The sequence below is a fragment of the Mus caroli genome, unplaced genomic scaffold (assembly GCF_978045245.1).
Source record: "Mus caroli unplaced genomic scaffold, Mus_caroli_1 scaffold_9, whole genome shotgun sequence".
NCBI classification, from domain to species: domain Eukaryota; kingdom Metazoa; phylum Chordata; class Mammalia; order Rodentia; family Muridae; genus Mus; species Mus caroli.
The window spans coordinates 93117712-93131947 of NW_028227264.1; the positions used below are offsets into that span (position 1 = coordinate 93117712).

Here is a 14236-nt window from a genome sequence, read left to right on the forward strand (position 1 = left end):
AAGGGGCTTGCTGCCAAGCCTGGTGGCCTGGGTTTGATACTCTGGACCCATGGAGTGGAAGGAGACAATAGAAGGAGAGAACCAACTACCAAAAGTTGTGCTGTAACCTCCATGAGCAAACACATGTAAGTAAGTACAACTATATTTTAAAACAAAAAAATAGATTGAGGCTGTGGAGATGCCATTGAGCAATGGTTCTCAACCTTCCCCATGCCGCCACCCTTTAGTACAGTTCCTCATGGTGTACCCCTAACCTTAACATTATTTTTATTGTTACCTCATAACTGTACTTTTGATACTGTTATGAATTATAATGTAAATATCACATTCAGGATATCTGATATGTGACCCCAAGGGAGTCTCAACTCACAGGTTGACAAAGCACCACTGTCTTTGAGGTAAGAGCACTGACTGCTTTCCTAGAGGATTTGGATTTGAGTCTCAGCACCCACATGATGGCTTACAACCATCTCTAACTCCAGTTCCAGGAAATCCAATATCTTCTGGCCTCAGAGGGGGACCAGGTCCATGCATGGTACACACACATATATGTAGGCAACACATACAGGGTGCACATATGCACATGAAGGCACTTTACCTGCCAAACCATCTCCCCATCCTCAATTTTATCATGAAGTTATTAATTAGGTAAAATGATAATACTATGGCAACTGCTCATGAGAGTTCACTTCTCTTGGGGATAACAGACAAGACTATAGTTACATGAAGATGAACTAGACTGTCTACTAACACTGAAGGACAGACACACTGTGGGGGAAAGATGGTATGCTTAATTTTGAACTTGAAGTAAACTAGTCCAGTGTTGAACTTGAGGTGTCTAGGGAGACTTGACCATAAACATCTGGCAATATAGCCCCAAAGCTGAAGTGAGATTTGGGGGTGAGCAAGATGGTGGTTAAACCCATGGGCTCAGTGGGTTAAGCTATAATTGTTAAGGTATAAAACCTCCTCTGAATGTGTTTACCAGTGGGGAAGTTAGCATCTGGAGACAGACCATGCCCCTTCGCCGCCATGCTGCCCCGCTGTCCTTAAAAGAGGAAAGGCAAGGCAAGCTTTGCCACACTCACAAGAGTTCAAACCCCGACTTCCAACTGGGAAGACTTAGCCTAGCGCCCACTGTGACTCAGCATATGGGCCTGACTTCGGTGCCCACCACCCATGTAAAAAGTGCCACAGTGGTACACACTTAAATTCTCAGGCTGAGGACACAGAGGTGAGAGGATCTGTAGAGCTTGCTGGCTTGCCAGACTACCCTAGTCAGCAAGTTCAAGGTCCCAGTGAAAGACCCTGCCTCAAAAACCAATGTGGATGGTCGCTAAGAAATGCCATCTAAGTTTGATCTCTGGCCTCTGCGTGCACACACGCACACATGCACACAAGCATACACGTGTCCGTGCATACACACGAATGCACACAAGCATACGTCTATCCATGTACACTCATGGACATGCACCTACGTACGAATACACACCATCCTGACTTTTCGTTTCCCCAACTGTGTGAACTTGACTCGGTTATCCAGCGCTTCTAAATGTCCTCACCCTGGCAGATTGCAGCTTACCTTAAAGAGTTGTTCTGCTAACAAGTGGGCCAAGAGTAGATGATGCTTGAGGGTTCTGCCCCAAACAAGACATCCCTAGCATCCTCTCCGACACTCGAGAACACTGTGGAAGAAGAAGTGGAAAGATCACAAATGCCAGAAGCTAGGGATAAGGCTTGTAAAAATGTCACTTTCTGGGACATCCACAGTCATTAAAATCACCAATTCTCAGCGATTATTAATGACTTTACAGGGTCTGCGGGACAATAGGACCATCGACAAGGCAAAGATGGAGAAGGACTCAGAGCCCTAGTCCTCACAACTGAGCGGTTTCCTAAGAATGGATGCAGGAAAAGAAGGAGTCATTATCTCTGGTGTATCTACTGGTAACCCCGCCAGGGTCCAGTGGCTAGCGCTAATCCAACAGCCACACAGATGGTCCTCATTATCATGATGATCGTTTAATGCCAATTCCTTCAGCCCTCCAGCTGGGGGCGGGGGTGGTGGTGGTGGCTCCTTCTGGCTTTCGTCATCTGTGGAGAGAGCGTCTCACAGAAAAAAGGCAGCTTTTAAAATTAAGCCGTGGCCACTCTTGACCTTCTCCTGTTGAATATCTGTGTATAACTCAAAAATGAAACTTCAAAGTGGGTCAAGAGCACACGATGGACTTAGATTTTTTTACTATATTTCATATTTAGTGTCTTTGCTTTCCTAAGTGCCCCATAAATATTACTTCACACGCTATTCATAACCTCTTCATGGAGAGATGGCTCAGTGGTTAAGCACTGACTGCTTTTCCAGAGGTCCCGAGTTCAAATCCCAGCAACCACATGGTGGCTCACAACCATCTGCTATGGGATCCGATGTCCTCTTCTGGGGTGTCTGAAGACAGCTACGGTGTATTCACAATCTGTAAAAGAAAGAGAGGAGAGGTGTCACCATTCCTTGACATACATTCTCTGCAAGTCCCCGAAGTCTGGGCTAGGACACCCTCTTTCCCCCAATTTTGCCTGGGGTACTGGAATTGCTGGTGTGTTTTGAAAGGCCTCCCTCCTTCCCTCCCCCACCCCCCATCCCTGGGAATGCGCAGCTGTAGCTAGGAAGCTCTTGAAATAAGAACCAGCACCATTGGAAAGAGGCTTAGGTTCAAGCTTGAGGAAATTCCCAAGGTGATGCTCCTAAGGGGCAGCCAAATGGCAGTGGCCTGGTAAAAACCAGAATGGGAGATGATTTCAGTGGGAACACTTTATCCAACCTTCTTCACACAAGGTTGTACCCACAGAAGACGGATAAGCAATGCAATCCTGATCTAGGAACCCAGGTTCTTGAGCCAATGAGCTCATTAGATGTGTACATATTTATGATCTAAGTTTGGTGATGACACCCCCCCACCCCCCGACACTATCTCTTTGTACAATTCTTTGTGGGTTGCACTATGCACACATTCATTCAAGAAGGGCAAAAGAAGTGATGTTTCTTGTTCCTTGAAAAAAGAATATCAGATACCATGATAATAAGTCTCTTTCCAAAGTCCCCCGTTCTGTTGGTGATGTAGAATAAGTGTCACATAAGTATACTGGCCTTATTCAGGAAGCAGATATATATTTTTCTATTAGAATAATAAGCTTGTTTTAAATATCCTGACATTTTTTTTATCTTTTACCTTTTGGGTGAGTATGTGTGTGTGTGTATGAGAGAGAGAGAGAGAGAGAGAGAGAGAGAGAGAGAGAGAGAGAGAGAATAGGAACCCCAGATCACCCTCTCCACCTCCTCAGTGCTGGAATGCTAAGCACGGTCTCAACGCTCAGCATCTTCTTGGTAAAACATGGGTTCTGAGGGTGAAGCCCAGGTCCTCATTGCTTCGAAGGCTAGCACTTTTTAGACAGAGCTATCTCTCCCAACTATTTTTTAATTTAGAAATGTGACCCTGGCGGTCTTTTTTTTTTAACTTAATACTGTTTGAATTTTTTCCTATATGTATTCAAGCACTAAATCTTAATGGCCTGTAAGAAATCAATACATACAAAAAGTTTATTCTGACTCCATGCTATGTTAGCCAGTGTTACAAGGCTGCGGGTGTGTTCTTAGGCTACATAACTACAAGTCCTAGACTCAAAGGACACCGTAAGTTTTATTTTATTTTATTCTAATTGATCACACTTACAGTTGACTTATATGTGTATTGTGCAATTGGAGTATATCTGAAAAGGGATGAAGAAGAGTTTTTCAAAGCACTTGGAGAAGGTGCTTAAATAGAGCAATCAAACCTGGGTTCAAAGTCTCAGAGACCTAACAGGAGGGCCGTGCTTTCGTCCCAGCACTCGGAAGACTAAGGCAAGAACACTAAGAGTTTGGGGTCAGCCTGGGCTACATCAATAGCAGGTTTCAGGCCAGGCTAACCTGGGCTATTTAATGAGACCTTGTCTCAACCCTTGCGCGCACGCACACACACACACATACACACACACACACACACACACACACACATTAAAAGAGAGAACTGGTATTTACTCTGCAAATGTCTATAAAGAAGGTAAGTGCACAGTTAAATAAAACCAGTGATGAAATCGAAGCAATGCTTTTGATTCTTTTGTCTATTGGGATGCTCAGAAGAAAACCTGTGTGACCAATGGACAGAGTTTTCACGGTGAATGAAGGGCTCCGGGTAGGGTGAGAGTTGGGGCCCAGGGTCCCATCTGGTTCTGAACATCTTTCGGTCATTAGACTTTGTGCTGGGTTTTTAGAGATCTCTTCATAGCTTTGTGGTGCTTTGTCTCTGTGCTAACAGGCCTTGGGCTGCTGGAAGATTTTTGTTTTGAAGAAGGATGGATACTGCTGCCAATGTTTTTTGTCTTTACATCTGCTGTTTCGCCATCCTCTTGCTTCTAGGCTGCCACAGTTTATCCCTTTTTCTGAACAGGATCCTGTTCCGCTTGGGCTTGTTCTCCTCATACACTGAGCCCCAGAAAAGCACCCTGCACAGACACACTGAAATTGGAAGAGAAACTTAAATATGGCCCAGAGGCACTTGGGAATGAGGTCTTTGGTGTATGGACCTTTTGCCTTTCTGATGTAGATATTAGCGATCCTGTTAACATCCTTCCAAGTCGTCAGGAATGTTCTACATTAAATTTGTGGATTTGTGGCTTTGGAAAGCCTGCTATTGAAATCCTGTAATTTATCCAACCCTCCCTGTAATCCATGACACCTCGAAAGTTCTGAATCAGTTCTTGACATTTTCATAACACAAAGTCATAATGAGCAATGTCCCCACCCCGGAACACATTTTCCTCACATTGGCCAACTCTCTTGGGTCCTTTCTTCAAAATGAAAATATAATTTGTAAGAACGTATACTAGAGATGCACTTAAAAAAAAAAAAAGACAGACAGGGTCTCATGTAGACCTAGCTAGCCTCATGCTTCCTTTGTAGCCAAGGCTGGTCTTGAAAACATGAGTTTCTTGCCTCTACCAATGGCTAAGGTTACAGGCGGAAAACACCACATTACGCCCAGACAACATTTATTCGAATGCTCATTACCGTTTCTCTTGAGCTAGTCCACATTTAAAGTATTGCTGTGGAGAGCCCACATTCCTCTAGAATCCTGGGAATCGTTCTTATTTCGCCCCTTTTCTTCTCAGTCTCTATTCTTAGCATATAACAATAGTTTTGAGATAACTGTCAAAACATTTATTGCATGTCTGACAAGTGTTTTCAGTTAAGAATAACGAGCAATGTAAGAAAAAAAAACATAATTGTGTCTTGCATAGTCTAAGTGTCTAGCTGCCATTTAAGGATCTTGCTGCTTTATTAAAGGAGCGATAAACCAGTTACAAAGCGATCAGGGAAGTACCCAGCAAATGCTTCTGAAATTCATAATCAGGCATGGATTAGCGGTGCTTCAACTTAATATATTGTCTCAGAGATTCATAGTAAATACTGTCTTTCTCTTCCTTTTTCTTGGCCTGTAGGCTAATGTTTAGGCTGAGAGCCTTAGCCTGTTATGATTCCCTGTCGTTCATTTAATAAAAAGGACAGTTGGGAGAAGCGTTTTAGCAACTTCATCAGAAGCATCATCCGTGAGAGCCAAAGAAGGCTCCAGCGTGGCCAGTATTTGAAAGCTCAGAGTTTGTTTTCGAAAGCTGGTGACGGTTCTCATGTCGCCTGCCACTTCCAGTACTGGCCAAAATAATAATTTTAATGCCTCCCAGTGGATTGTGCTAACCTCAACTCAGTTCCTTTAGAGAGATAGAAACTTATATGTCTCCAGCTTGGTCATTATAAATAATATCTACGTGTGCCCCCAAAGCTCTAATTGGCCCCATCTGTATTTCTGACAGTTTATAATAACTGAATGGTATCTGTAAAGTAGTTAACTTTCTGGAAAATATTCAAAAGCACACACTGAATGCTGCAATACAGAATTGCATTCGACTCAACGTTTGCCAATTTCCTTGCATGTGTAAGCAGAACTATATTTTCAGAGAAGTTACAGAAGTCCCAGGCTGAAGTGCTATTTAATCTCCTTTCAAAAACACCAGCCCTGAGCTACAATTAGCTGCTTGTGGTTGCTGCTAAATTGCTCCCCATAAGATATTTCATAACTTTATGGTTCCCCTGCTCACCATACTATGAAGAATGTGTGAATGCACCTAGGACCCAGGCATTCTTATATCGATGCTCCAGACTGAGATGTTCTTAAACAGTTCATTCCCTGATCACGGATCCTGGTCTTTCAGGCCGTGTGAGAACATCTTTTACACCCAAAACGGGTACACCTTCGACTCCTGTAGGCAGCGGCTGTTAGCTGGGCTGCACCCCCCAAAAAGGTAGCAGAGACTTAAAGGACCCTTGGCACTTGGTGCGCGTTCAGTGGCAGTACCCTAGGCAGAATTGGGGGTTTGGGGGTGGTCCTAACCCAGACTGTGGGACTCGCAGAGAATGGGTGCTGTGGAGTGGTGTTGGGGGAGGGGGGAAAGCTTGTTTTGCTGGGTGATTTTTTGGAAAGTAGTGGCTCGCCTGTTTCGCGGGTTTTTAAGCCCCTTGGCATGCCCTGACCTGATCCGGAGGGAGTCAACCGCTCTCAGGAATGTTCCTGAAGAAGGTGGGAGACTGTTTCCCAGGCGAGGCCCTTGGGTGCTGGAGGGCACCCGCGAGGTCAGGCAGGGAGATGCGCGCAGCGGGGGCGGCAGAGACACCCCCCCCCTCCCTGGGCGGCGGCGGCGGCGACAATGACCGGACCCGCGCGTCTGCACCGCCCGGGCTGTCAAGCGCGGGGGGCGGGCGGGAGGAAGGGGTGGAGGTGCGAGGGGAGGAGGAGGGCTGGCACCGGAGCGCCGCGGTGTCGGTGCAATAAAAATGCATCCCATGGAACTGCCCATGGAGAAGGACGGGACCGAGCCTCGGCGGCCACAGAAGGTGGGAAAAGCGGAGGAGGACAGCCGGGAGGCGGCAGCGGCCGGGAAGTGAAAGGTCTCGCAAAGTTCAGCGTCGGCTGCGGGCGCCGAGCCCCGGGCGAGCGGCGCACCCGCCCTCAGGGCCGCTCAGCCGGCAGCGGCCAGGCCGGCTATGATCCCGGGGCTCCCGCCGCTGCTGAGTTGCCCGGGCCCCGCCAGGCCGGTGCGCGACGGTCACCCCGCCGCCTGGCGCGGCCCCGGCCCGCGGCTCTGTGCCCACGGTGCCCACTGAGCGAACCTGGCGCCCCGGGAGGAGGAAGAACCACAGAGCCCCCGGTGCTCCCGAGGACCGCTGCCGCTTCATCCCACCCGCTCCCGCAGCTGCCCCGCCATGGGGAGCTGCGCACGGCTGCTGCTGCTCTGGGGCTGCTCCGCGGTGGCCGCAGGTGGGTGGTGACGCGGCCGGGCCCCCACCCCTCTTCCCTTACTCCTGCCCCTCCACCCAAGCTCGGGGGCTGGGGGATATAGGGGATCCGAGACAGGGAGCCCAGAGCTGGGCTATTGAGGATGAAGCCAGTGGCCATGTTCCGTCTCCTTTGCCCGCGACTCCGCAGTTTCAAACACTATTGATTTTTTTTTTCTCTGCAACTGAGATACACATGTCCTTGAATAACCAGATATCCTGGGTACTCCCTGCAGAAGATACAGAGAGATCAATGTTTCTTTCTGGGTTTGGCTTGGGGGGGAAAACTGCCTCTGCACTTGGTGAGGGGGAACAAAGGACCCAGCTCGCCATCCCCGGGCTCTCCATGGCCTGAGGAGAGACGAGGAGGGGTGGCCAAGAGACCCTGGGCGTGCGTGGGCCGAGACCGATCTCTCACTTAGAGCGATCGCCACCTTCCCGGATCTCATTCTGTGTACTTGAGAGCCAGGTAGGGCCACCTGGGGTGAGGGTGAGCGCCCTCTTCCCGGGGCGATGGCTGCAACGCTGTAGAACTCGGAACTGGGACCATGGGGGGTGATCACTCAGGTGGTGATTGCCCGGAGCTGGCTGACTGCCCCTGGGGAATCGGTACCCTGGCCGAAGCTCTGCAGGAGGTCGGAGGCGGGTCTGTTCCTTGGCTCAGTAACTGGGTTACGGGCAACGGGCAGATGCCCCTCTCCCCTCCCGCTACGGTCCTGTCTCTCTTGGACTGTCTTTAGGCCACCGGTTCCAGGCTTGCTGTGTCTGAGTCCCCGGGAGCCTCCTCTTTCTCTTCTCCCACTCCCTTCTCGCAGGCCACCTGGTTTTCAGCTAGGTTAAGTACAGCACAGTGGGGTAGTGGGGAAAAATTGTGAGGGTCTGATTTCATCCCCCACCCCAAACCCCTCAGATGGACTTGACTTGCTCCAGAAAGAAACGTGTGGGTTAGAGGAACCGACTGGAAGGTTCCAAGCCCTGGGGCAGGCATCTCTTCAGTTGGTCTGCTTCCATTCTTTCCCCCAGAGCTGCCAGCAACTAAGTCCAGGCTTAAGAGGCTGCGTCCTCTATCAGGGTGCAGCCTGTGTTTGCACTGATAACTACTTCTTATCAAAATTATTAGTGTGTGGAAACTTTAAAATTATTCATTTTTTTTTTACCCCCAAGGATCTGTCAAACCGCTCAAACGGTTAAAAGATCTCTCTTGAATTCTTCCTCATCGCACTTCGTATGATGCACTACAAGTCCACACTCCCCCTACTTTTCATAAACCTTTTCCTTTTCAAGTCATGCTATGGCAAACAAAACAAAACAAAAAGCCAAAAACAAGCAAGCAAGCAAGCAAACAAACAAACCAAAAAACCCCAACCACCACCACGGGAGCAATCAAGAGGTTGGGAATAGAGAACACTGGGGGAATGTTGCAAGTCAAAGACGCTTGTACAGGCAGTGTGAGACTTTCCCCCTGAAACGCTTCACAGGTGAGTCATAGGACTCCGTGTTTGTGTGTTTCTGGCCACAGGCAGCTGCTGCGCCTGCTAATCAGAACAATGGCAAACAGAGGCCCCGGCTTGCTGCACATTTTCATTTGACATGGAATTAAAAAAGAAAAGAAAAATAATGCCCGAGGAAACTCCTTATTTTGGCTGCAAGGCTGTGTGAAGTGGTGATTGTCAGAGTGTGAAATCTCTCCTTCCCAGCCAAAGCTGTCATTTGGCCTTATCCAGTGCCCCTGTGATAACAGTTCAGAGGTTCTGTCTCTTAAACAGAAACACCCAATTAGCCAGAATTGGGGGGCTTGGGTTTTCTTTTTCCTTCTTTTCCTCTGTGTTTTAATTTTTCTTAAATGGACAATTCTTTGCTTATGGTATTCGTAATTAACACGACAAACCCAAATTAAAGGATTATGACAAGTAGTCAGAACGTGAATGAGTGGGTACCGTTTGTCACTCTAAGTGCTTTCGAAGCATTAAGGTGGGTTAGGAGTTTGGAAGGCAGAGCTTGCTACTTTAAAAGGTGTTTCGTTCATGACAGTTGTTAGTGGTGCCGTTGGCATGCCAGACTGGCAGTGTTCTCCAGCTAAGCAAACAGATAAGTACTCAATACCACAGTCTGTCATAGGAAGAAGCACTTAAGAGGCCAAGAGTAGGTACAATAAGCTTTCCTGTAGTTTGAAGAGTTGCCCCCCCCCCATAGCTATATTTAGTTAATATTAGGCATGGATATCACATATTTCAGAACCAGTGGTTTCTAGCTTTGCCACCTGAAAAGAAGTCCTATTGCATATTTTAAAACCATTTTGTGTTGATTTTCCTAGAGAACTACCCTTTTACTGGACACACACACACACACACAAACCTAAAAGCAGCCAGGTAGATGAAACCTTAGGAACAATACCCAAGGTATTCTGGCTTCCTCGTGCACACATGTGCACACTCACACATTCATTTGCACTCGTGAACACATTATCATCTATCGAGCACACACACACACACACACACACACACACACACACTTGTGTACATGAACCTATTTAAATGCACGATAGCATTCATGGTCCCGTTTGCTAGATTCTTCTCATTATAGAAAGGGCCAGGGTCTTTGGACGATACCTTGACTGTTGTAGATGTTTCAGCTATGCAGAAGAGCATCCCCATTTCCCGTGGGTTTGTCTTGAGTGACATTTACTTTCCCCCTCCTCAGGCTTGAATGGAGTAGCCGGAGCGAACTCCCGCTGTGAGAAGGCCTGCAACCCTCGCATGGGAAACTTGGCTTTGGGAAGAAAGCTCCGGGCAGACACTATGTGTGGCCAGAACGCCACCGAACTCTTCTGCTTCTACAGTGAGAATGCTGACCTCACTTGCCGGCAGCCCAAGTGTGATAAATGCAATGCTGCCCATTCTCACCTGGCTCACCCACCCTCTGCCATGGCAGACTCATCCTTCAGGTTTCCCCGGACATGGTGGCAGTCTGCAGAGGACGTGCACAGGGAAAAGATTCAGCTAGACCTGGAAGCAGAATTCTACTTCACTCACCTAATTATGGTGTTCAAGTCTCCCAGGCCTGCAGCCATGGTGCTGGACCGGTCCCAGGACTTTGGGAACACCTGGAAGCCTTACAAGTACTTTGCAACAAACTGCTCGGCTACTTTTGGCCTGGAAGATGACGTCGTCAAGAAGGGAGCTATTTGCACGTCTAGATACTCAAATCCTTTCCCATGCACCGGCGGAGAGGTAAGAGCGCCCGTTTAACTCTGCACCATAAGGAAAATGAGGTAGAAAAATGTTACCAGCCCACATTTTTTTTTTAAAGCATGAAGCTATACTTGTAGCAACATGAATGAAATTAGAATTTTTCATGAGCTTTGTCATAAATTATTCCTCACTCTAGGACATGGCTGGCTGGTTGTTCTCAAGCACATTGCCCACTGGCTGGATTTCAGTCAGAACTCTAAGCTTCTTGGGTTTTTTGTTTATAGAGAGATACAAACCGTCACTCTGCTCAGGAGGTTTAAAGGCTGCTGGTCCCTCCAGCTAGTAGCTTGCTCAGGAAGCACATACCAGAATCTTCCTGATATCTAAAACATAAAGAGGTAGTCAATAACCACAAAGCCAAGGAGAAAAATACGCCCATCCAAAGACCCTGAGACAAGGGCCAAGAAGACGACTTGCTTGGTGAAGTGCTACCCTCGAAAGCAGTTGACAACCGTAGGTTAGAACTCCCACACAGAAAAAAGGTGGGTGTGAGGGTGCATGCTTGCAACATCAGCACTGGGGAGGTAGAAGCAGGAAGATCCACAGGACTTGATGGCCAGCCACTCTAACCAAACCAGTGAGCCAAAGGTTCAGCGAGAAACCCTGTGTCAAAAAACAAGGTAAAGTGTCTGAGATAGAAACATGAGGATTTAAGTTCAGATCCTTGGTACCTGTGTCAAAAGCATGCTGGATCCCAAGCCTTGCTGGTCACTTAGCTAATCTAGCTAGTTAACAGCTCCGGGTTCAGTGAAGAGGTACTATCTCAAAAGATAAGGCTGAGACTCCTTGTGAAAGACACTTGATGTCAACCTCTGGCCTCTGCATGTTTATATACACATGTGCACACACACACACACATGCTACACATGCATACATATGCCACACACATGCTACACGTGCACACGCACATACATGCTACACATGTATTACACACATGTACACACACATGAACACACAGGTGTTACACAGGGATTGCATCCATGCACACAAGTAAGGTATAGAAGTGATTGAGAAAAATGCCCACCATCAACACACACACACACATACACACATACAACATAGAGATTTGGTGTTAAGATGCCAAGAATGTGTAGCAAGCAAAGGAAGATAGTTCCTTTTAACACAAAAGATATTTTGAGGCTCACATACACATGAATTCCAGTTAGGGACCTGGGTCTATCTTCTTTTCCTGGGCCCAAGGCCAGGCCATTTTCATTCTGTAAATCAGCTTTGCCAGCTACAAATCCAATTCCTCTATATTTTTCCTGGTTTCATATTTTCCTTCCCCCGAGGGTGGGGAATAGGTCTGTAGGCATACATTTTTTTTGCAATCTACTCTTAATAAGGGTCCAACCACTCCTCTAGCTCACAACTCAGCAGAGGTCGTGGAAGAGAAAAGTTATTAGGATGTGGGGGCAGTGGACCTGTTAGCAATAGTTCACTGGGGATGAGCTCGATATTCTTTCTCAGCAGTCCAGTCCTGTAGCAAACACCAAATACAACTCAGCAGCTGCAGGCCAGTCCCCCTTGATAGGCAAACACCAGGCACGAACCAGCAGCTGTAGATCAATCCTGAAGAAACTGCCAGGCTTGCCAACTGGCCTGAGGCAAGGCCACTGAAGCACCAAGCTGCTGCAGGAACCTCACAGAAGTTCTTGGGCGAGTTTCTCTCAATGGCAGCGTTGCCACAAGTTGATCTCGACAAGCTACGTAAGGTGAACCAATGCATGTGTGTCTCTAGTGAAGAATAGCGGGCAGGCCGAGCAAACCAAGCCAAGGCTCAGCGCTCTTCTCCCACTGTCTGTGGGGTTATATTTCACCAAGTGTTTGCTTTAGCAAGACATCCTTTCACCTGTGTGCCCCAGCAAAACCACATTTGACATAACTCACTTTCCAATGAAACTAGAAGTTTCTACCTCACAGGTCTTTAGCTTTTTGTTTGTTTTTTGTGTTTTGTTTTGTTTTGTTTTTCGAGACAGGGTTTCTCTGTGTGTCCTGGAACTCACTCTGTAGACCAGGCTGGCCTTGAACTTAGAAATCTGCCTGCCTCTGTTTCCCAAGTGCTGGGATTAAAGGCTTGTACCATCACTGCCCTATTCTTTTTAGCTTTCATAGAGGTGGCCAGGCAGATTCTCTGTAGGTATATGAACATAAAGGACTAGATGAAAGCAGACTAAGAGACTTGAATGCTTTCAATAACTAGATAATACTGATTCAGAAACAAAGAGAGCTGGAGAGATGGCTCAGTACTGGCTGCCCTTCCAGAGGTCCCGGGTTCGATCCCCAGCATTCACTTGTTGGCTCACAACCATCTGTAACTCCAGTACACAGGGATGCAATACCATCTTCTGGCTTTTGTGGACATCAGGAAAATGCATGGGGCACAGACATACATGCAGGCAAAACACTCATACACATAAAATTAAATTTTAAAAAAAAAGAAGGAAATGAGAGAGAGAGAGAAAGAGAGAGAGAGAGAGAGAGAGAGAGAGAGAGAGAGAGAGAGAGAGAGAGAGAGAGAGAGAGAAGGGTGGTGTCAGGTTTTCTGGTGCAGATAGCTACCATGAGTGTAAAGATTAGATAAGTGACCAGCAGCCAGGGGTTACTTTATGTAATCCCCTGACATCAGGACATTTACTGATGTCTGCAGACATTTTTGCCCTATGAGGAATACTGAATGGCATTGGGATCTAGTGGGTGGAAACCAGGGACAGAGCTAAGTCCTAGACAATGCGCAGGACAGCATTCCCCCGCTCCTTCCCTAACAGAATTATCTAGCCCAAGATGTCAACACTACCCTGGTTGAGACAAGGGAGCTAGGTGTTGGGCATATGTCCAATGCTCATGACACAAGGCTACACACACTGAGATAAGCCTGCTTGCACTTACATAGCGCCTCATAAGTCTCCCAGATGCCAGCACTTAACAGACATTTATTGAGTCCCTCCTGCATGTCAAGTGCTTTTCTCAGCGCGCCTGGTTCTGACTTTGGGTAGGTAGGGGATCTGCTTGCCTGGGGCATGATGCAAGGTTTAGAATGGGAGTCCCTTCTCTTGAGTCCCTCTGACACATGGAGTCCTCAATGCTTGTTTCTATGCCTTCAGCCCCAGAACACCCCAGAACAGTGCTACCGGAACCAGAGCCAAGAAGGATGTGCCTTGCCTCTGTTTCTGTTCTCCTTGATAATTCTTAAAGCTCACTTAATACTGTAAGCCTTCTAGCACGCTGTCATGATGGACATTTTGAAAAGATCTTAGGACAGGAAAGAGAAAGATAAGTTAGACTCATTGTTTTCTCGTGCAGGGAACACTGTGTTAAAAACAAGCAAATGGTCTGAACTCTCAGACTGTCTTGGTTATTGATGCACAGGCTCACATTGGCTCCCTACATCTCAGTGCTACTGGACCTCGAGTATCTGTAAAGAAGCAAAATCAGTGTGGGAAAGCAGACGGCAGGGGCCTGCTCACTAACACTCTTACACTGGATAAGTTCAGTGACTCAACACTTACTCAGAGATGACTAACAGATACCCGAGCTCGACTGAACTGCTGGATAGCTCAGTCTA

At 47.3% G+C, this 14236-nt stretch overlaps 1 protein-coding gene across 1 annotated transcript in view; it reads left to right on the forward strand.

Annotated features, from left to right (window-relative positions):
- Positions 1-6887: 6887 nt before the first annotated feature.
- Positions 6888-14236, forward strand: part of Ntn4 (netrin 4) — a 110046-nt gene continuing 102697 nt past the window's right edge. The window contains exons 1-2 of the mRNA XM_021174419.3: positions 6888-7403; positions 10121-10650. Coding sequence (XP_021030078.1) covers positions 7349-7403; positions 10121-10650 — 585 coding nt within the window. The 5' untranslated portion in view covers positions 6888-7348. The remainder of the gene's footprint in view (positions 7404-10120; positions 10651-14236) is intronic.